Here is a 22,366-nt window from a genome sequence, read left to right as displayed (position 1 = left end):
GCATTGTAAATTTTGGTCAATGACATGAGACAAAGTATATGTGAACTGCTGTATGAAAAGTGAATTTACTCTGTAAATCTTCACCCAAATCCTAATTTAAAAAAAAAAGAGAAGTTCAAAAAAAAAAAAAAATAGGTACGAGGGCTGAGTCTGGAGATTTAGATATCAGGGAGATGAGAAACAACAAGGAAAGGAAACTAGAGAAAAGAAAGGAACAAGAGTGGTGTCCCTGAAACCAAGAATCTGGAACTCAGAGGAGATGCAGCTTTAGAAGTCATTGGCCTACAGCTAGCGTTTAGGGCCAGAAGAAACTGCATATGGTTGTAGTTCTCAAAGTGTGGTTCTTACATCCTCCTAGTCTCTGAGAGGTCACATTTATCTTTATAATAATACTAGGACGTTATTTGCCTTTTTCACTGAGTTGACATCTGGACTGATGGTGCAGAAGCAATGGTGGGTACAACTTCTGGGGCTTTACCACAAATCAAGGCAGTGGGACCAAAGGATGCTGACAGTCAATGTATTCTTCACTCTCACTCAGTGAAAACAACTGCCAGTTTCACTTGGGAGTGTCCTTGACAAAGCAGTGAAAATGATTTGTTTTATTAAACCTTCACCTCTGACTATGTCTTTTTTAATATTCTGTGTGAAGATCTGAAAAGCACTCAAAAAGCACTTCTGCTTAATACAGAAGCACAGGGGCTGTCACTAAGGAAAGCTGCTGTGCTTTTGCGTTGCAAGCTATACCAGTCACATTCTAAAGTGGAATACCATCTTTACTTGAAAGACAAACAATGGCTTTCAGGCTTGAGTATTTGGCAGATGTTTTCTCAAAAATGAACAAAGTAAATCTCCTAGGTCAAAGAAAACAATTGATAGTATTTGTCCCCAATGGATAAATACAAGATTTCAAGTTAAAATTAATTTTTATTCTGTGAGCTTGACAGTTTCTCAATACTTAAAGACTTTTCCTATGAGTTTGCTGGTAATATTAATGATGGTGATTTTTAAAAAAATAAATATTATAAAATAAAATGAGGGCAGAAATCTCTCAATACTGCTAAGGAAAGGTTTACAGAAACAGGTTTTTTGACTATGACACTTATTCTTTCCATAATAAATAATTCACAAGAATAAGCCAAAAAATAACTGGACCCCAAATGTACTGAGTGCACACCTACAACATATACCTTTTATTCTTACTTAGTAATTACAGAAGATGTGAAGATGTACATAATTCAGTGAACCATTATTTTTCCAAGTGAGTAATTTAGGATGTTTTAAAACAGTAAGACCAAACCACTTGCCTGCTCAGGGTGGATCTGAACTGTCCATGTTTTGGTTAGTAGCAGAGCACTTAACCATTTGTGCCACCGAGGGACATCCTTTGAAAACCATACAAAATATCCAAACCCTGCAACATACCCATTCTAACTGCAACACAGACCAATGGATTTTGAGGTTACAAAGAATGCAGGTTCACCAACACAATTTCAGATCCCACACTGCAACTAATTTTTTAAATCATCTACTTACTGAGTGTTAGTGTAATAAAAAATAACCAAACTCACTGCCTTCGAGTCCGTTCCGACTCATAGCAACCCTACAGGACAGAGTAGAATAGCCCCATAGGGTTTCCTAGGCTATAAATCTTTACTGAAGCAGACTACCTCATCTTTCTCCCACAGAGCGACTGGTGGATTCAAATCACTGACCTTCTGGTTAGCAGCCAATCATCTCAACCACTGCACCACTTCACAATTACCTACAAAGACTATTAAAAGACTCCCTCCTTTTCCAAACACATATCTCTATGAGACCAGATTTTCTTCATGTATTTCAAGCAAACCAGCATGCAGCAGGACTGAATGCAGAACCAGATGAGAAACCAGCTATCTTCCACTAAGCCAGAGAGTAAAGACTTCTGCAAAAATGTAACACAAGGCCTCTCTTCTCATTAAATTTTGTTCCAACAAAGTTATTTTTTCATGAAAATGTTATTTATGTTATCATATAATGAGGTGTGTATTGGCCTTTTTAAATTAACAAATACTTCTAAAACTTTCCAGTTTTAATTTCTAATACAGTATATATCGATGGACAAAGCCATACAAACAAAGGCTCCACAAAGTCTTAAAGTGTTAAGTGTGTAAAGGGGTCTTAAGACCAAAGTTCAAAGTTTAAGAAAAACTGGCCTCATTAAAGGGTGTCCACAGAGACTAGAAGAGGGCCAAACTACTCCAACAACTAGAAGTTAAGCTGAAAAGGAGGAGACTACAAAGAGAAACTAAAAAGATACGAGAGCTCACAGAAGTCAAAAACTAAAAGGGAAGGAGTAGGTCTGAAGTGCTATTGAGAGAATGAGTAAGGATTTAGGGTTAGAGACCTAGAGAAAGGCTCTTCTCTCTCTCTCTCTGTCAGCTCAGGGGGAAGGTCTCTGTCTCTTCTTTAGTTTGTTTCCTGGTTCCTTGGAGAGGTCCAGGTGGCTTGGCATCAATCTTCCCCGTTCTCTGCTTCTTTCGATAACCTATTTAATCTCTCTTGTATCTCAAGAGATTGATCTTAAAACCCACCCTACACTAATCCCATCTCATTAACGTAAAAAAGACAAGCCATTCCCAAATGAATTATAAAGACAGGCATAGAGGTTAGGATTTACAACACATATTTCTGGGGGACACAATTCAATCCATAACAGACACTAATGGAAACATACTATCATAATACCTGTAAAATTGCAAGACCAGGTGTGAAGCCAGGTACTTGCGCCTTCATCTCAGCAACTTGATTCTTCAGTCTCTCCCTTATTTGCCTAGAGAAAAAGATTGAAGTTAACCCTTAATATCTCAAGCACAAATAAGTGATGTGAATTATTTAATGTATTTCTCTATTAAATAAAAAGTATCTTCACTGAATAGACATTATGGATATAACATGTATCGTGAACTTCCATTAATTTTCCAGGCCTCAGGCAGACATGTATCTCTTCTAATTCCTACTGGCATTGGGTCTTGAGCTATGGGGTGGTTAGTTTAAAACTTAATATGTTGGAGCCATTCAAAACTATATAGTGAATAAATGAAAAGCTGGACCAACTGGAAGTCTGCTAATCCCCATCTTTTTCAGCATTCCACTCTCCAGGTGCTATCATGAAACAATTTTGTAGGAAAGAACTTGAGCTCATACCCTTTAGTTTGACCTACTCTAGTTAGATGACCATAGGGTACCCACATAAGGCAAGAACAACAAATTAATGGCTCCCCACTCCAAACGCAGTATGAATTTACAATTATATTCTAATTTATGAAAGGATTTTCCTTACAAAAGAATTTAACTTAAGGTTAAAAGGTATACTCCATTGTGAAACGTAAACAAATCAATTTACCAACATACAACTTCTCAACAATACCAGATATCAATTAAAACACATCTATCATTGCTGTCAAGCCAACTCATGGCAATCCTACATGGGTTCTAGAGGGTTTCAATGGCTATAATCTTACAGAAGTAGACTGGCAAGTCTTTTTTCCATGGCACTGCTGGGCAGAGTCAAACCACCAACTTTTCAGTTAGTAGTTGAGGGCACACCACATATGTTGTCCAGGGACCTTAAAATACATCTACAAATAAGTATTCAAAATAATCTAACAGCGTCTAGTTGTGATACATGACACAGCCATGAGAACCGGTTTCATCATTTACCAGGATTCCTCATCGTACTAACTCCACCTTAACCACACTTGTCATACAAATATGCACAGACTTTCACAAATATCTCTTTCCCACTCTGATTTGGTTATTCCAGCTCCACTTCTCCACTTACAAACAACTGACAAGAGTCACAAAAAAACCCATGATTTGGATTAGCCCAGTAAACATCAAGAATGTTCAACAGTACAAGAAGTCATGCTAAGACTTCCAAGGTTTATTTCTAGCTAGTGTTTCTGTTGTTTGAAGCCAGGATTCTATATCATAACACAGTTCAAATGAAGAATTAGTAGACTTGGATTTCTTGTGCTGGGACTTTACCTGGACAGAGGCCACAGTTCTGCCCAGACACATGCAAACAGGAAATACTGGAGCTGCTGGGTTGGCACTAGGCTATCCGTGAAACTCCCGAGCAGTTCCAGCCATCACTGCTCCTCGCTGCATGACAACCTAATGTGGTGCCTGGGCAGCAGCAAAAGGCCCTGCTGGAGAACAATTTCCCGGACTTAGCTCTCGCCTTCCCCACCAACCATTCTATACACACAAAGGCCCCTAACATTCCAACACAAACAATAGGACAGAAGTAGAAGGCATGTGTCTGTCTACCACAAGGGAGACCTGACTTCGATTCCCTACCAATGCACCTCATGTGCACCTACCACCTGTCTGTCAGTGGGGGCTCGTGTGTTGCTCTGAGGCGGGTTTCCGCAGAGCTCCTGGACTAAGGCCTGGCAGTCTGCTTCTGAAAATCAGCCAATGAAAACTCTATGGCTCACAATGGTCTGATCTGTACCCAATCGTGTGGATGGTACAGGACCAGGCAATATTTCAGTCCACTGTACATGGGGTCGTCATGAGTCAGGGGCTGACCTGACAGCAGTAACAACATCAGTGCTCTACAAAGAAAGGTCTACTGATCTCCTTATCCCCAGCCAAGTAAAACCTAGGAAATTACATTACTAACACAATGTAAGGATTGGCTTAAAGTCAGCAGAGAAACAACAAACAAGAGCCAACAGTGAAAATAGAGCAACACATCTGAGACTCTCAAGCACCCTGTGAGGTAGATGAGGGAGGAGAGACTTTCTTATTCTTCTTGATATAAGCAGAAACAGGCTCAATGCAGGTATGTGACCTTTCCAAGGCCAATCAGCAGAGAGAATCTCAAGTGCAATGGCCTGAGTGGACAAATGAGGTCAAAGAGGTAGCAAAAACCGGATCAAGTAGACTGTCTTTCACTCTGAATGAGATGGGAGCCAGAGGAGGATTCTGAGCAGGACTGGTGTGATTAGACTTACATTTTAGAAGGGTTATTCGGGCTGGTGAGTAAAGGGTATATTGTTAAGGAAAAGATGATAATCTAGGAGGCCAGTGAGAAATTACTGGAACTGCAAAAGTCCCAGCCAGAAATGATGGTAGCTTGGATTATCACATTAATGGTAGAACTGGTGAGGATTCTAGTATCAGAAGGAAGCACAGAGAAATTGCCAGGACTACAGATTATCTTAAACTTTTTAGCACGGAACCAGAAATGACTGAGAACTCAAGTATTTTAAGGCATGGGCAGATTTTATGCTGATAGAGTGAATTTATTCGACAAATCTTACAAGGACTCTAAAATAAGCGAGCATTTGAGACCTGAAAAAGAGGCTTTAGGACAAATAATATTATTTACACCCAGCAGGCAATAAATAATGGAATAAACCCAGTACCACAAGAGGGTATAGGTAGAAAATGTTTCAATCCAGTAAGTTAGGAACAAAGTACAAAATGTTCTGCATTTTCTATGCTATAATTTAAATAGGCTGGAGGTTCAAACCCACCAGCCACTCCTCGGAAGGAAGGTTGGGCATTCCTACTTCCGTAATGATACTACTGCCTTGGAAACCCAAGGAGGGGTCACTATGAGTCGGGGCCGACTCGATGGCAAATAACAACAACAACAACATAATTTAAATGAGTTCAAGTTTGCAACTCCTAAACCCTCCTTACACTTTTCTTAAGAAGTAGGATTATTTTTAAAAGTGTATTAGCAGGGCTATTCTTCCAATCAGGATTTGCTTAAAAGCTAACGTCTAGGCCCCTTTACACAACATGACCAGAATAGCATTAAGAGTCATTTTCAAACGCACATAAAACACAATAACCAAGAACTAGGGCAAGAGAGGGAAAGCTTTCTGACCTGGTGAGAAAAATACCAAGACAGTTGCAATTAGTTCTGTCCAAGACCTCCCCTGCCTTGGGTTTCTGGGTTGGCCACTAACTGAAGAGCCCTAGGTGGAAAGCAGCATAATGACAGTCACTGTCAGCGTGGCCTCAAGTTAAGAGAAACTGTAACAGAAAAGCACAGAGAGAAAAGGTAACACTCCCTTATCTGTCTTCATTTTAGAGTCATACCGCAGTGGGCAGTGGGAGGCATTTTAATTCTGATAACAAATTATTTCCAGAAGTTTAAATGCTGTAACAGAATCACTTGCTAACCATCAAAACCTCCTGAATAATCAGAAACCTTATTTCCTTCAGTTGTAGATGCAGCCCAGTTCTATACAGGGCCAATGGGCTACCCCTCTTGGCAGATTCCCAGGCAAAACCAAGAAACGAAAACACCTTCATGCTGTGAAGTCCATTCTCACTCACAGTGACCCTGTAGAACAGAGTAGAACCGCCCCATAGGGTATCCAAGGCTGTAATCTTTACAGAAGCAGATTGTCACATCTTTCCCCAGCCAAGTGGATGGTAGAATCAAACCAATGACCTTTTGGTTAGCAGCAGAGCCCTGAACCACATCTCTATCAGGGCTCCTGCCAAGGCAAAGGGAGACAGAAATGGGTAGTTGGATAAGTACCCAAACGATCCTTTTAAAGTAGAATTGTTATTGTCGTTATGTGCCGTCGAGTCAAACCCGACTCATAGCGACCCCTCCTTGGGTTTCCGAGGCAGTATCACTACGGAAGTAGGATTGCCCAACCTTCCTTCCGAGGAGTGGCTGGTGGGTTTGAACTGCCAGCCGTCTGGTTAGCAGGCAAGTGTCTTAGCCAGTATGCTACCAGAGCTCCCAAAAGTAGAACTATACACACCATTTTCATACCATTCTCCATCAGCATTCTCTAAAGATCTAAGCGAAGAAAAAAAAAATCAGCATTATAGTACTATAAAAATGGCATGGGGGTGGCATCTGCCTTTTCTAACTTGACAAGAGAGGAGGAAGATGAAGATCAACATCAACAGCCCAAGGCTGATTCCTATGAGGTGAAGGTCAGACATGCTGCCACCCTCCAACTTATTATTTTCTTACCAATTCTGACACCAATCATCCCTCCCACAGCACTCTCTACTTCTCTGCTGGCTTCAATAATTCATTGCAATGGCCACACAGAACTCACACATAATTACTGGGTTATTAGGGAATAACAGGTTACAATTCAGGATCAGGAACACTCAGGATACAGTTCTTTGATCAGCACAGCCTCCCCTCAGCCATGTCTGAAAGCAGGTGTCTCTCATGCCCTTAGACACTCCGCCTGGCCTCTGTCCAGTTCAGACAAGTGTTACACAAAGCTCTTTTAGGTCTGCCTGTAAATGCCTAGAGGTACCCTTCTCTGCCAGCAAGCCTCCTACCAGAAGACCTTCAGAATTCTTGCTCTGTGGGCTGGGAAGTCCACTGCTGTAGCTCACGTCAGTCTCTCGGCTCTGCCACCATCGTCTCCTGCCACTGCGTTTTCTCTGGTGTCACAGCTGTCTCCTGGATTAAGGAGGTTCAGCACAGGGATCTTGAGTCCACTCCTGGCTCCTCTTTCTTAATGGTAGTGAGATCCCCCTTTGCTACCTCTGGGATGGCTCATTTTAAACCTACACCAAAAACAAACCAAACTCACTGCCATCGAGTTGATTCAGACTCACAGTGACCCCTATTGGGTTTCTGAGGCTGTAAATCCTTACAGAAGTAGATGGGCCCATCTTCCTTCCATGGAGTAGCTGGTAGGTTTGAATCACTCACCTTTGGGTTAGCAGCCAAGTGCCTTATCCACTATGCCACCAGAGCTCCTTATTTTAAACCTAGCAGGATGGCAAACTGACCAATCCCCTCATTAGGATTCCATACACCTTATTTGAGTGGTGCCACTCCCACAAGCATACCATGCACATTACTTTTATTATTTAAAAGCTATCCAATCCCACACAGTCCTACACAGTCATTTGGTGGGAGTCACAAAGACCATGGCTAAAGGGTCTATACCAAACGATTCACTGCACCACAAGTGCCAATGAATGAAATAATAAAAAGGAATAGTAAACAGTTAAAGTCTCTCTGGTCTTGATGTATAACCAAAACCAAACCCACTACCATAAAGTCAATTCTGACTCAAAGCAACCCTACAGGACAGAACAGAATGGCCCTTCATGGTTTCAAAGACTGTAAATCTTTACAGAAGCAGACTGCCTTATCTTTCTCCCAAAGAATGGCTGGTGGGTTCAAACTAGTGACCTTTTGGTTACCAGCTAAATACTTTAACCACTGAGCCACCAGGGCTCCTGGTCTTGATGCATAGGTACTATATGATAATCACAGCCAATAAGATAAAAAGTTTTAGGTTAAAAAATAAATAAGAACATGAACAGATACAGTTGTAGTTTTAACCAAGTTGGTAGATTAAGGTCAGAAGGTGAAAAATGCCTCATGTAAATATAAAACGAATACACAGCAAAGATTTTATTCAACTCATTAATTAATGAGGGATCAGTAAACCATTACGCTGGTCCAAAGGAGAATAAGAAAAACAGATGTGGCACAAGTGAATTACTTAATATGGCCCTTCTAGCCACAGTCTTGTAATACTCCCACCAAAAGACTGGGTGAGACTATGCAAATAAGGTGCTTGTGGCTCAGAAAGGGGACTGGATAGCTTGTAAATAATACAAATAAAAGGTATGGTACTCTTGTGTGGTACCATGCAAATAAGGTGTATGGAATCCTAACAAGGAGATTGGTCAGTTTTGTCATCCCACTAGGCTTAAAAGAGGCAATTCTAAAGCAGAGGGGGAACAACCACCAAGAAAGAAGAGCCAGAAGTGCAGCACATTCTTTGGACCCAGGGTCCCTGCACTGGGAGCCTCCCAGACTCAGGAGTTAGAGAGAGAGAGAGAGTGAGAGCTATAACACTAGAGAGATAGGAAAAGCGCGGCAGAGATAGCGTCAGCAGAGACAACAGAACCAGGAGACGGGCAGGAGACGGTGCAGTGGGACTCCCAGCCCACAGAGCAAGAATGCTAAGCACCTTTGGGCAGGGGGTGGTGAAGTGGGGTGCCTGCAGGCACTTGTCGGTGGAGCTAGGCTTGCAGACTTACAGGCTAGAGCTGAGCACCTTTGGGCCAAGGCATCCTGGCAGAGCAGGGTGCCTCTGACCAATTATCAGCAGAGCTGAAGAGTTCTGTAACTCTTGCCCAAGCAGGGAAGTGGCCAGGCCAGCCCAAAAGGACCCAGAGAGATCGAAGAACTGTATCTTGAGTTGTTTCTGATCCTGAATTATAACCCGTTACTTCCCTAATAACCCCTGTAACTACTGAGTATTGTCTATGAGTTCTGTGTGGCCATTACAACAAATTATCAAACCCAGTAGAGAGTGTTATAGGAGGGGCAATTGGTGTCATAATTGGTAAAAAGGTTGGAGGCTGGAAGTATGTCTGACTTCCACCTCACAAGAATCAGCTTTGGGCTAATGCTCATGGTGATCCTCCTTCCCCTTAGTGAAAGTCAATGAGGTGGTCAGACACCTCCACCATGCCATTTTTATAGATATTTTACATTTTACAGATACACAAGGTCAGGAATGCTGACGTAAATTTGCTAATAGATGCAAATCTGGTTAATATCCCACAGTACACTAACTCTCAGTGGGGCAATCCCCTCCCCCCAGGAATACTTTACAGTATCTGGAAACACTACTGGTTGCCACAATTTAGGGGTAAAGGAGAGTACTATTGGCATCTAGAAGGTAGAGCAGGGATGCTACTTAACATCCTACAATGCACAGGACAGCCCTCCAGACAAAAAATTATCTGTCCCAAAATGTCTATAGTGTTCCAGGTGAGATACCCTGCTACACAAAAATAAAATGCAATGTTTGGGATTATGTTTTCTTTCGAAGGGGCAGAAATCAAGGTGGAAATCATTTATATCTCCACCTGTCAAAATTCGTTCATATTGCTAAGGACAAAAGTAATGCGCACTACTGTAAGTTTTTAATAAGTTAACTTCCTCCACATAAAGTTGGAAAACAACCTAGCCAATGAAAGTCGAAGGTGCACAATTCAGATATTCCCTGGGAAGTCCCAGACAAGGTTTAACATCCCTGAACAGACATCCAGTCATCCCTTTTGCCCGTTGCAAGCCTTGTGGACAATTAATCTTGGAAAGTCCATTACAAATTCCAACTCCTCCTATTTAACATGATGACTCATTTAAAATGTTTTGACATTTTGTGACCAAGAGTAAAGCGCTGCTAAAATATAACCTCACAAGGACATTTCAATAGAAGCTACATGGTAGGAAAAGGAAGGAAGTAAAGAGTAAAGCTACATGCCTAAGAAATCCACACGATGCAAAGAAGCTGCCATGAGTCAAGAAAATGCTGATGTAACACAAGCTTAGAGCACTTCTGAGACAGGCAAAGGACATAGACTGCCTCCAGTGAGCGATCAAAGAAAGAGCAAAACATCCACCTTCAAAATACAGGGCTTTTCTATACAAGGGCACAATTTATTTTATTTTTTTCCCCACAGGGTAAATTATTATTATTATAGGATATAACAGTACAACACAAACGTTTTATTTTGTTCATTATAATTTCATACTGCTGAAAACACTACAAAAAATTTTACAAGCTTAGAGATCCTTGTCAAACAATTCACTGACTGTGAGGCCACCTAGTGTTCCAAAAGATACATATATTTCAAATTATTTGTTAAGTCAAATTGACTGAATTACCTTGTTGAAAGAAAATTGATTATTTTCACATACCACTAATATAATATCAAAAGCTACATCATAACAGTGTATGGCTAATCAACTGATAACAATACTTTCCTTCATTATGTTTATGAATAAAACATTTAAAACGAGAATCAAAATTTAACCTAAATATTTATTCCAGTTGATATGTACCTCAAATATATATTTGAAAGCTGATTTTATGCTCCAAAGAAAATTTATAATGTAAAGTTCTTCCATCCTAGTCTTTCAAAAACTAAAGGAGAGAAAGGTAAATTGCCTAATATTTATGATATGAAAATAGCTCAAAATAATACAAAATATTGATGGATCTTCTAATTCTCAGTGAGAGAAAAGTCTGTGATTGGTCTTCACACACAGTGATGTAATAACTGCTTGTTTTAAGCTTCTAGATGAGGATTTCTCAGCCGTGACACTACTGACCAGGTAAGTCTGTGTTGCGGGGATGCTGTCCTGTGCACTGCAGACCATTCAGCAGCATGTCTGGCCTCTACCTCTAGGTGCCAGTAGTACACAGCACACTCTCCCTCCAAACCCTCATATGACAACCAAAAATATCTCCAGTACAGACATTGCCAAATGTGTCCCCACATGGACAAACTGCCCTGGTCTGAGAACCACAGCTCTTCAGGGACAAATGGAGCTAGGAATTAGGTTGAATTGGCCAAGAAAGGCTTCATAAAGGGCATGAAGGAGGGGAGGGCTATCACACAGTATCACGGGGGGAGGGGGCACCTTCTACTCGGACCCAACAAACTGGTGATGTTAGGATAGAGAGCACAGTATTGCTAAACTTTCCTTTTCAAAGTTAGAGATCCAGATCTTTATATGTACTTACACATACAGTTGTGTTGGGCAGTAATCCAGTTTAGAAAAATAATTCTGTAGGCTAAACAAAATACATGAGTATATTTGGCTTCCAGGCCACCACTTTGTAAGTGTCATCCAGCAGCAAGAATTACAAGACACAACAGGGCAGCCCCAAATACGAAGATCTGTAGGCAGCTATGCCCAACAATATAACCAACAAAGAAGGGTTACTGCCAGCGTGCCTGCCACTGAAGATCTAACACCTAGAACAAGTATTATTATTTACCTGAAGATCATCCAACCACAGACCTGGCCACCAGAGCTGATTCTAGCTCCAAAGAACAACTCCAAGACCCTTGCAGGCCTCTGGATTATCACCTAAGGGGATATGCTACCTGGACATGGAAGGGATGTGGAAGACTGGGGTCTGCACTTGGAGGAAAAGCAGGTCAAGGGCTCTTACCTGAAGTCTCACCAAGACTTGGCCTTTCTGATGTGGAGAAGAGTCGGTGGTGCAAACAGGCAAATGCTCGCAAACTAACCCAGGGGTACCTCAGAAGACAGGCCTGGTAATGTGCTTCTGAAGGTCACTGTCGTGAGAATCCCTATGGGGCAGTTCTACTCTGCACACATGGGGTCACCATGAGTCGCAACTGACTGATGGCAACTAATAGCAACAAATGAAACTATTAGGTAGAAAAGGCTTAGGCCTAAAAGGCTGCTTACTAAATAAGAAGGAACTAGTATTTCAATATCAAAACCCCTAAAATCATTTATCACATTAGGTAATAAATAAATATCACATTAGATAATAAATCAAGGCACCTAAAAAATAAATTCCTGACCTCCCCCCTCCCCTGCAAAACAAAAAACAAAAAACCCCTGTCATCTAGCTGGTTCCAACTCATGGCAACCCGTTCAGACAGAAGAGAACTGCACCACAGGGTTTCCAAGGCTGTAAATTTTTATAGAAACAGACTGTCTCATCTTTCTTCCACGGGGTGGCTGGTGGGTTCAAATGGCCGATCTTTTGGTTAGCAGCTGAATGCTTTAACTATTGTGCCACCAGAGCTCCTCAAGTTCCCGATTCAAAAAATTAAACCCACTGCCATTGGGTCAATACTGACTCATAGCAACCCCCACTGGGTTTCCAAGGCCATAAATCTTTACAAAGTACATTGCTTCATCGTCCCTCTGTGGAGCAGCTGGGGGGTTTGAACCACTGACCTGGTTAGCAGCCAAATGCATTACCCACTATGCCACCAGAGCTCCTTCAAGTTCCTGACAGGCTCTGGCAAATCCTGTTACAGACAATGCTCTTACCTCTTGACGCTCATTACAGATCAACAACCCAAAGCTACACCTCTCTCACCCAGGCTTGAAAAGAACTTTTCAACAAGGCAACAAAAAGCTTAGGCAGCAAAGCAAGGCCTGTCTCAAAAAAAAAAAAAAAAAAAAAAAACCCACACCAATGGAGTTGATTCTAACTCATGGTGACACCATCTGTTGCAGAGTAAAACTGTGCTCCATAGGGTTTTTTCCTTGCTGTAACTTTTCAGTAGACTGCAAGGCTTTTCTTCTGAGGTGCCTCTGGGTAGGCTTGAACCTCCAGTCTTTCAGTTAGAAGCAGACAGCTTACCAGCTGTCTGCAACATCAAGGGCTCCTTGACTTCAAGCAGTCAAAAATCAGACTCTACCCTCAAAAATGACTTCCTGGAGAGCATCACTTTGGGTGCTTCTCAAACTGATCAACTGGGACTCAAGGGTATGTATGTGGTCAGTCTTCTGTTGTATCCCATTTTGGATGAGGGACCCTCTGGAAGAAGGGACTGGCCTAGGACTCTTCCTACTCAAGTGTCGAACTCAAGTGTGGAAAGGCCTCAGGAAGAGTCAAAGCCAGGGTGTTCAGTGAAAGGTAAGTTTGCAAATCCTTTTAGCAAGTGAGTAAGTGACAAGCCCCCAGTAAGGAAGGAAAACACACTGTTGTGCCTCCGCCACCAATCTCACAACCCTTGGAGAAGTCATTTCACTTCTGGGCAGAGTTTCGAGAACTGCAAAATGGAGATGAGGGTAGCGTGGGGGGAGGAATTCTGACTGTGGTCTCTCAGCACCAGTCCTTCAAGGTTAAAGGCTTCACAGTGGGCCAGGTACTGCTTTTTGGGAAATTATCAAGCAGAACACACTGCACAGTGCAGGGGCAGTGAGGCCTTCTGCACTGTGGGTGAGGTGTCAGAGGATACAATTACAAACACAGGAACACACAGGCTTGGGCTGAGGGCCTTATATAAAACGCTTTTAATCGTCCCCAGGAACTCGGCAGACAGACACTGTTATCATCATCCCCACTGAACAGAAGACAGTGAGCCTCAGAAACTTGCCCAGGGCCTCACAAGCAACACACGCCCCCGTCCCTGGATGTTATAAATAGTCTGCGCTCGACTAACTGGAGGGTTGGTTGTTCAAACTTCACAGCAGCACCATGAAAGAAAGGCCTGGTGATCTGCTTCCCTAAAGACTATTGTCAAGGAAACCCTATGGAACAGTTCGACTCTGAAACATGTGGGGTCACCACAAGTGCATTGGCCACGAGTCAGAATCAATTTGACGGCAAAAGATTTGGTATTTGGTTCTGAACCTTTACCTTACACAGCCTCTCCGGGAGTCAATTTTTCCTTGACTCCAGGGAAACTCTTCCTAGGCCAGTCTCTTCTTCCAGAGGATTCCTCATCCAAAATGGGATACAACAGAAGACTGACCACATACCCTTGTCCTGAGCCCCCAAATTGCCTGACTCCAACCTAACAGGTAAGAACAGACACGGATCACACGTTCCCGGTTAGGATTTTTCCTGGGGTCATGATGACCCTAGTTGGCTGCCTACTTGGGACTCTGCCACACTCCAACTGCAACACCCCCACAGCCTGGCTGACGGCCTATTTCAGACCTAGTGGGAGGTCCCACCTCTCAGAAACCCACCAACCTCTGCACAGGCTAAAGAGTCAAGCTAGCTATGAAGCTCAAGACTCCATGTAACTTTTTAAAGACCTGCTGTTTAGAGCTTATTATAGGCAAATTTTTCTAAGCACAGAAGGACCTCCAGGTATTTCACCTGCCAGCCCTTCAATGTGGATGCTGTTAGCTGGCACCAAATTGACCCCCAATTAATTGTGACCCCATGCACGACAGGACTGGACCACCATGAGCCGTAAGGTTTTCACTGGCTGGTTTTTGGAAGTAGGCTGTCAGGCCTTTCTTTCTGGTCCATGTTAGTCCGGAAGCTCTGCTGAAACCTGTTCCGAATCACAGCAACACACAAGTCTTCACTGACGGATGAGTGCTGGCTGCACTGCCCGAGAACTGAACCTGGGTGGTGAGCAAATGCCTTCCACAGAACCCCTTCTACTCATGTAACTAAATGTACAGCCACTGCTCCAGTTTTACCCTGGATCACTAAGATAAAGTCTAATTTTTAAGGTTTAAGATTATCAGCCAACACCCAAAGATACAGCCTGGATAAACACAAATATCAACTGCTCAGTCAACAAGTACCTTCTAAGGATCTATGGTGGTTATTAAGTTTGTGTGTCAGCTTCACTGGGCCTGGTTGAGTGGCTGGGCAGCTGGATGTACACTCCCCATGGTGAGATTAGTAATCAGCTCCATGGTAGACTCTATTGGAGCAGCTGAGTAGCCGCTTTGGGTATGTGGTCTGCTTCCCATATATAAGAAACAGCTTTGGGAATAGTCTCTAGCTTATGGCACACTTGAACCCTGCATGTAGCCATGTCGTTCAGCAGTGTACCATGCTTTGCCGACCTTGGGACTTTCAACAGACTTGAATTAATGGCCTGCCATGTGGTTTGGTAACATCGGGACTGTGCAATCTTATTTGTCGACCTTGGGCTTATTTGCCTTAGCAGTCAGTAGCTGCCCGAGTGAAGAGACACTCTAGCTTCAGTGAGCTGGGAGCAAGAGGCAGAGCTGAAGTCCAAGGTCAAAGGGCTTTCACACAGCCCCTAGAGCCTGGCAAGGAGCTCTGGTAGCGTAGTGCTTAAGACCCTTGACTGCTAACCAGAAGGCTGGTGGTTCAATACCACCAGCCACTCCTCGGAAGGAAGGTTGGGCAACCTACTTCTATAGTGATACTGCCTCGGAAACCCAAAGAGGCGTCGCTATGAGTTGGGGACTACTCGACGGCACATAACCACAACAAGAGCCTGGCACGTTGAACTCGGACTTCTAGACTCCTGAACTATAAGAGAATAAACTCCTGTTTATTGAGCCATCTCATTTGTGTTCCTATCAGAGCGGCACTAGGTAACCAGAACAGTATCTATTGATCAAGAGACTTGCTGTGTCAGGGATGGTTCTAAATGCTGTAAAGTACCAACTTTATATGTTAGATGCTATTATTACTCTAATATACAGACAAGGAAACTAATGCACAAAGAAGTAGTAATCCAAATTACCCAGTGATCCAGAGAAGGGGGGCAGCACTCTTTCTAGGATCAGGGGAACTTAGGAACAAATTCAACTTACTGTACACTCACTCACTGCTGTCGAGTCAATTCAATACATAGCGATCCCTCCCTGGGTTTCTGAGGTGGCATATCTACAGAAGTGGATTGCCCCGTCTTCCTTCTGAGGGGTAGCCTTCTGGTTAGCAGTCAAATGCCTTAGGCATGAAACCAACAAAAACTCAGGCATTTACTCTGAGTGCCCTGCTCAGAGGTAAACCATCCACATCTTCACAATCAGTCCTTTTAGAAAGTCTTTATCAAGAAGTGTCAACTATGCAGAGAGTAGGTTTGATTACAGCAAACAAAGGGAAGGTCAAATAAAATTGCAAAATATTTAGTAGGTCCCACTTTGAAAAGCATACATATGTAAGTATTGTGGTTTCTAGTCTAAACACCTAAAATTCATGAGATCAAGGTAGTTTTTCTAACACTGTGTAGTTTAAAGAACCCTCTATCTTTGTACAAGGAGCTCTGTAGCATAGTACCTAAGGCACTTGACTGCTAACCAGAAGCTGGCAGTTCAAACCCACCAGTCACTCCTCGGAAGATGGGGCAATCTACTTCTGTAGTGATACTGCCTCGGAAACCCAAGGAGGGGTCGCTATGAGTAGGGTCCAACTCAATAGCACATAATAACAACAAATCTTTGTACAATCTCGGTACAAGCCCAGTGTAGGGTTTCACCACCAATGTCAGTTTAAGTCACTCATGCTCCTCTAGTCAGGTTCACTTAGTGAGGTCAACAGTCCCTGCAGGCTGTGCATTCTGGGGGGCACCCTTGCCTCATGATACTGCCAGGCTTTGTCAATCTTTGCCCACAAGTCACTTTTATAATAAGTACTGCTTTAACTCCTCTCTGCAATTTTCTGGCCTCAATTGTTTTCTCATCTTTAGGATGCTATACTAGTATGAGCTGGATTTTAGGGAAATTCTAACTGGAACTCATGACCTTCCTCTCTCCAAGGAAGAGATTTTTACAATTCAAACACTTCATTTTGGTAGCATGATTAATTCATGGGAAGAAACTTCTCAGAGCACTTGAAGGTTTGCAAATTTGTCCCTAGAGAGGCCAAACAGTTGGTGGTCATCAAGGAAGCGGACCTGCAAACTTGGGGAATGAAGGACACTTTCCCAAGACTCCAAGATTCCTGGCTGCAAGTGTAGCCTTCCTTCCATTTCCTCTCAAGAGTGTCCTTGGCCTAGCAACAGAGAAAAGCGGGGAACCCCCTGTCCAGACACCTCGCAGCCCAATCCGCTCAACTATAAGAGCCATTTTCTAGGGTGCTGATAATGCCCTTTCTCGATGTGGATGTTGGTGGGTTCAGCTGTAAAAAATTCATTGAGCTGTATACTTATGATAGATGCACTTTTCTGTACGTATTCATATTTAAAGAAAAAAAGCAAAAACTTCCGTGATTTTAACATGCAACTAGTGTTGAGAACCAATGAACTACATCAAGGCAGATACTACTGACAAAAATTAATAAAAATGAGGGGAGAAGTAATCAATCAGTCATTTCATGTATTCATCAATTACTGACCATTTATATAGCTCAGCATTTACTGAACACTTACTAACTGCCAGGCACAATTCCAAGTGCTTTTCAGTAACAACTTATTTAATTCTCCAAACTACCCCATGACTTATGCTCTTGAAAGCCCTAGAGTGGGTACCACCAAAGACAAATTCACTCAGAAACTCCAACTTACAAAGCTAGGGTTCAAAGGACAATTACTGTTGACAGCCACAGCAGTTACTAAATAATTTTGTGAGGCCAAAAGTCCCAAGAGCGATTTCCAGGAATGTCACACAGAATATGTCCTTTCCACTTGCCTTCTACTCCCATCTTTCCCCACCAGTCACCTCTCAGACAAAATAGCAATGTGTGTTGCTTTCTGGAATAAGTTGGGTAACCAGATCCTCTAGTTAACAGTCTCATCTCCTTCCTCAGGGGTGAAATACAGAGGTCAACTGAATGCAGAATTTGGTCAAGACTCAGAAACCAAGCTACAAATGATGCTGGGACCAGGAAAAGAGATGACAGAGGAGAGAATGTGATTGAAGGGAAACGTTTAGGGGGTTCCACTTAAGCAAATAAAAAGACTCTGATGTAGTGGGAACAGGTAAGGACTGGAAGAAAACCTTTGGTTCTTGTTGACCAATCACCCTCGTAACCTTTCAAGTCGCCTCACCTCCAAACTAGAGGGGAAGGGAGTGGACTGGATTTCTGAGTTCTGAAAGTGGCGCCTCAGGCAGCCTAAATTCTCTCTTGGCAAAGATGCCAGCAGCTGCACTTTTGGGAGTATGGTCGGGCCGGGTGAGTTGTCTTTTTACCCTAGAAACACAGGAACTAAGGAAGGGGCACAGCCATCAGGCAGCCCATCTGCAAACGCAGACTGTGTCCGGGGCCCCTTTCTTAGGCTGCAGGGGACCGTTCCTCGGGTCAAAGTCCTGCCTCCCTGCCCAGCTGGTCTCGCTTTTCCACTACAAGTGACCCCTTCCACAAAAAAAGGGTCCGTAGAAACTAGCAGGCTCTGCTAAGAACCCCCGCCTATACCCGACACTCCCGACCAACAGTTACAGGTGCTTACGCGGAGACCACCTTCCCGTCCAGGATTCCCGCCGGCGCCATGACCTTTATTAGTCTGCTGCCCACGATAGACACAGCCAATACTGAGGTTCGATTTTCTCCGCTGCCCGCGCGGGACAGCCCAGCCCACGTGCTTAGTGACCGCCCGGGGCACCACGCTACTGCGCCTGCGCCCGGACGTACACGGTCGGGCGTGCGCAATCTGAAAGGGCGTAAAATCCCTTAACTAGCAAAGAAGATGGAGTAGAGGGCCTGTGATACTGTAGAAGAAAGAGGGAGAAGAGAATGTAAAGGAACTCGGTGATGATAGGCTGGGGAAAATGACTGGCTGGTGAGAAGAGCGGTCCCAGATCGCGCCTTTGCTTAGAGCCAGGAACTCCGCGGTAAAGGAAGACAAAGGTGACTTCAGGCGCCGGGCCTCGATTCCAGCCAATGAGGGAGCAGAACACGGGGCGGGGCCGAGAGCGGGGCGATCTCGCGGGAAAAAATTTCGCGGGCGCGGGAAGAGCTCTGTTTCCACTTGGTTCTGGGGGCTGTGTTGTTGAGAAGTGTGGTCCCTGCGGCGAGAAACTCCGAGCTACCGCGTGGGAAACTTCTGAAGGGTGCTAAACTGGGTGCTAAACCTGAGGACTGTGGGGCTGCCTCGACATTTCTTTTTTGTTTCTCCTCACATACAGGCTTGTGTCTGGAGCCCCACCCTGGTTCTGCTTTGGAGTGTCTGGGATGGCGCCCGTAATTGAGTTTTTAAAATTTCATCGGGTGAATCTGGTTGTCAGCCAGAGTTGAAGCCCACTGTGTTAGTCCCTGCTGGGCTGTGAGAATGTCAGAGTAGGAGCGCCCCGTGAGTCCCTCTTTGGGGTAACACTGATGGTTGCTAGTGCTGAGAGGGTCGTCATCTATGCCAAGTGTACATTTTGTCAGATCCTCCACGGCAGACCTGAGGTTACAGTACGGATCCGGGCCTTACTCAAGCTAGATGCCAATTTACCGAGTTTTGGAGGTGCTAGTGCTTTGTTGTCTAAAACGGCCTGCACTGCTTTCATGTAGGCTGCCACTCTGGAAAAGAAATTGAATTGAGTGTTTGTGGGAAGGAGGACCAAGGCAGCTGGGATGTTTGTGAGAACTGGTTACTGAGTCCGGTGAAGTTGCTTTCTGCCCTGGGGACAGTTTTGAAGATAAGTTGATTTGGTCAGTTGGAACTTGCCAAATATCTATGTTTCTTTTGTAAAGGGTGGCCTGTTCCAATTAATGATAGAGTACATCTATTGAACTTTGTTCTTTTTTTTTTTTCCGGGCTTTTACACTAGTTGCCATCTAATTGATTCTGACCCTGTGTGTGTCCATAAGATTAGCAGTGGCTGATGTTTCTGAAGTAGATCTCCAGACCTTTCTCTAGGATGCCCCTGGGGGGACTCCAGTCTAACCTTTTAGTTGGCCACTGAGTGTGTTAACCCTTCACACTACTCAGGGACTAAACCAAAAAAATAAAACTCACTGCCATCAAGTGGATTCTGACTCATAGCGACTATATAGGGTTTCTGTTCAAGGGGCAAGGAGGTGGCATCTTCTGACCTCCTCTAACCCCATGAGAGGAAGATAGAATCACCCTCAGTAGCCCAAGGCCTATTCCTGTGAGGCCAGACATGCTGCCTTCCTCCAGCCCTTTCATCAATCCTGACACCAACAGTTCCTCCTGCAGCACCCATCACCTCTCTGCTGGGTTCAATAATTTGCTGCAGTGGCCACACAAAACTCACAGATTATGGGGTTTATTAGGGAAGCACAAGACTACAATTCGTGCTCAGAAATGCAGTTAGTTTCTTGCAGCCACTCGTCTCACTCCAGCTGGAAGTCTCAGTAGCACATCGCTCTCTCGGTAGCGTATGTCTCCTTTGTCTTTCTCCAGCAGTGAGTGTCTCTCACATCCCTCTCCTAGCAGTGCATGTCTCTCATGTTTCTCCCTCAGCAGTGTGTGTGTGTCTCTCATGTCTGTCAGGAGTGCGTTTCTCTCAGTAGCATGCCCTTCTTAGCCTGCAGTCAGACTCCTGCCTCTAAGAGGACTCCTTTTGAGCCTGGCAGAGTGGCCAAACTAACGAATCCTAACATCAGGATTCTGTATACCTGAGAGAGAACATCCCAGGAGATTGCTTCCTGCTGCTCCCAACAGAAATACCCCAGGTAGATAACTTTAACAACCAGGAGCTGCTTAGTTGCTCATGGCAAATTCTGCCACAGAGTTTACAAAGACTTATGGCTAAAAAAGCCATACCAGGTAATTTACTACATCACAGCTTCCAAAGCTGTAAATCTTTATGGAAGCAGACTGCCTCATCTTTCTCTCACGGATTAGGTGAGTCCGAATAACTGATTTTTAGTTAGCAGGTAAATGAATGCCTTAGCCACTGCATCACCAAAGCTCCTACTCAGGGACTAGCAGCATATAGTAAAAAATTAATGCTATTTTCCTAAGTGGTCATTTACATATTGAAGTTTTTTTTCTTGTATTGTACATCCATTTTTTAAAATACACTTTAGTTTTTAGAACAGTTTTAGATTTACAGAAAAAGTGTGCAGAAACTAGAGTTCCCACATGTTCCCTCTCCCCTCTGCATACAGTTTCTCCTGTTACTACTGCCTTACTAGTGACACCAAATAGTAGGCTATGGGTAAATGCATAGACAGGTGAGATCACGTGGGGGTAGGTGAACAGGAATATATCCAAGACCAAGGATAGATTTGGCAGAAGGTAGTCTTATATATTGTGCTACAAAATTATCCACATACATTACAGAAGTAACAGAGAACAAGGTTGGAGTAGCTTCTCAAAGACAACTAAACACCTGGAGGGAGAGAATCACTGGGCTATGGCTCAGAACCATAGGCTTGGGGGAACAGTATGCTCAATTGTCATAACCTTTGTTGTTGTTTGCCATCGAGTCGGCCCCGACTCATAGCGACCCCTCCTTGGGTTTTCGAGGCAGTATCACTACGGAAGTAGGAATGCACAACCTTCCTTCCGAGGAGTGGCTGGTGGGTTTGAACCGCCAGCCTTCTGGTTAGCATTCAAGTGCCTTAGCCACTATGCTACCAGAGCTCCTTTATGCTACCAGAGCTCCTAACCTAGTACATAAAAATCTTGTTCTGCATCTTACTTTGGTGGGTAGTGACTGGAGTCTTAAAAGCTTTTGAACGGCAATCTAAGATACAACTGTTGGTCTTCTCATCTGGAGCAAAGAAGAGTGAAGAAAAAGTTATTTGGAAACAATTAGTCCAAAGATATGATGGGCCATGAGGACCTCAGCCTCCATGACCCTGAGACCAGAACAACTAGATGGTCCTGGCTACCAATGCCAACCACTTGGAAAAGGATCAAAATTGGACATCCTGGATAGAGTGGGAAGAAAAATGTGGAACAAAATTCAAAGACACAAAAATGACCAGAATTACTGGTCGGATAGAGACTAGTGGAACCCCTGAGACTATGGCCCTGGGTTATCCTTTGGACCTGGAAATGGACTTATTTCTGTGGGCTCTCAGCCCAGCATAGAAAGACCTACAAGCAGAACACCTACCCCAGGGAAATGCACCCCTTAGAGCAATCAGCCATGAGACACCAGAGGGACAGCATTCACATAGAGGGAAAAGCTGGAGAGACAGGAAGGCATAGATAAGGACACAGGGAAGGGGTAGTCACAGGGAGGAGCGTTTTTTATGGTTGGGGATTGTCA

At 43.7% G+C, this 22,366-nt stretch overlaps 1 protein-coding gene across 1 annotated transcript in view; it reads right to left on the bottom strand.

Annotated features, from left to right (window-relative positions):
• Positions 1-19,681, bottom strand: part of MTHFD1 (methylenetetrahydrofolate dehydrogenase, cyclohydrolase and formyltetrahydrofolate synthetase 1) — a 76,850-nt gene extending 57,169 nt beyond the window's left edge. Inside the window, 4 exon segments of the mRNA XM_007942281.2 lie at positions 2,728-2,812; positions 18,640-18,788; positions 18,790-19,215; positions 19,586-19,681. Of these exon segments, the coding sequence (XP_007940472.2) occupies positions 2,728-2,812; positions 18,640-18,788; positions 18,790-19,215; positions 19,586-19,681 (756 nt within the window).
• Positions 19,682-22,366: the final 2,685 nt, after the last annotated feature.

The sequence above is a fragment of the Orycteropus afer genome, unplaced genomic scaffold (assembly GCF_000298275.1).
Source record: "Orycteropus afer afer isolate SDZICR_OR568_19922 unplaced genomic scaffold, OryAfe1.0 scaffold00088, whole genome shotgun sequence".
NCBI classification, from domain to species: Eukaryota; Metazoa; Chordata; class Mammalia; order Tubulidentata; family Orycteropodidae; genus Orycteropus; species Orycteropus afer.
The sequence above is the reverse complement of the archived record's forward strand: the minus strand, read 5'-3'. Positions and strand labels throughout refer to the sequence as shown.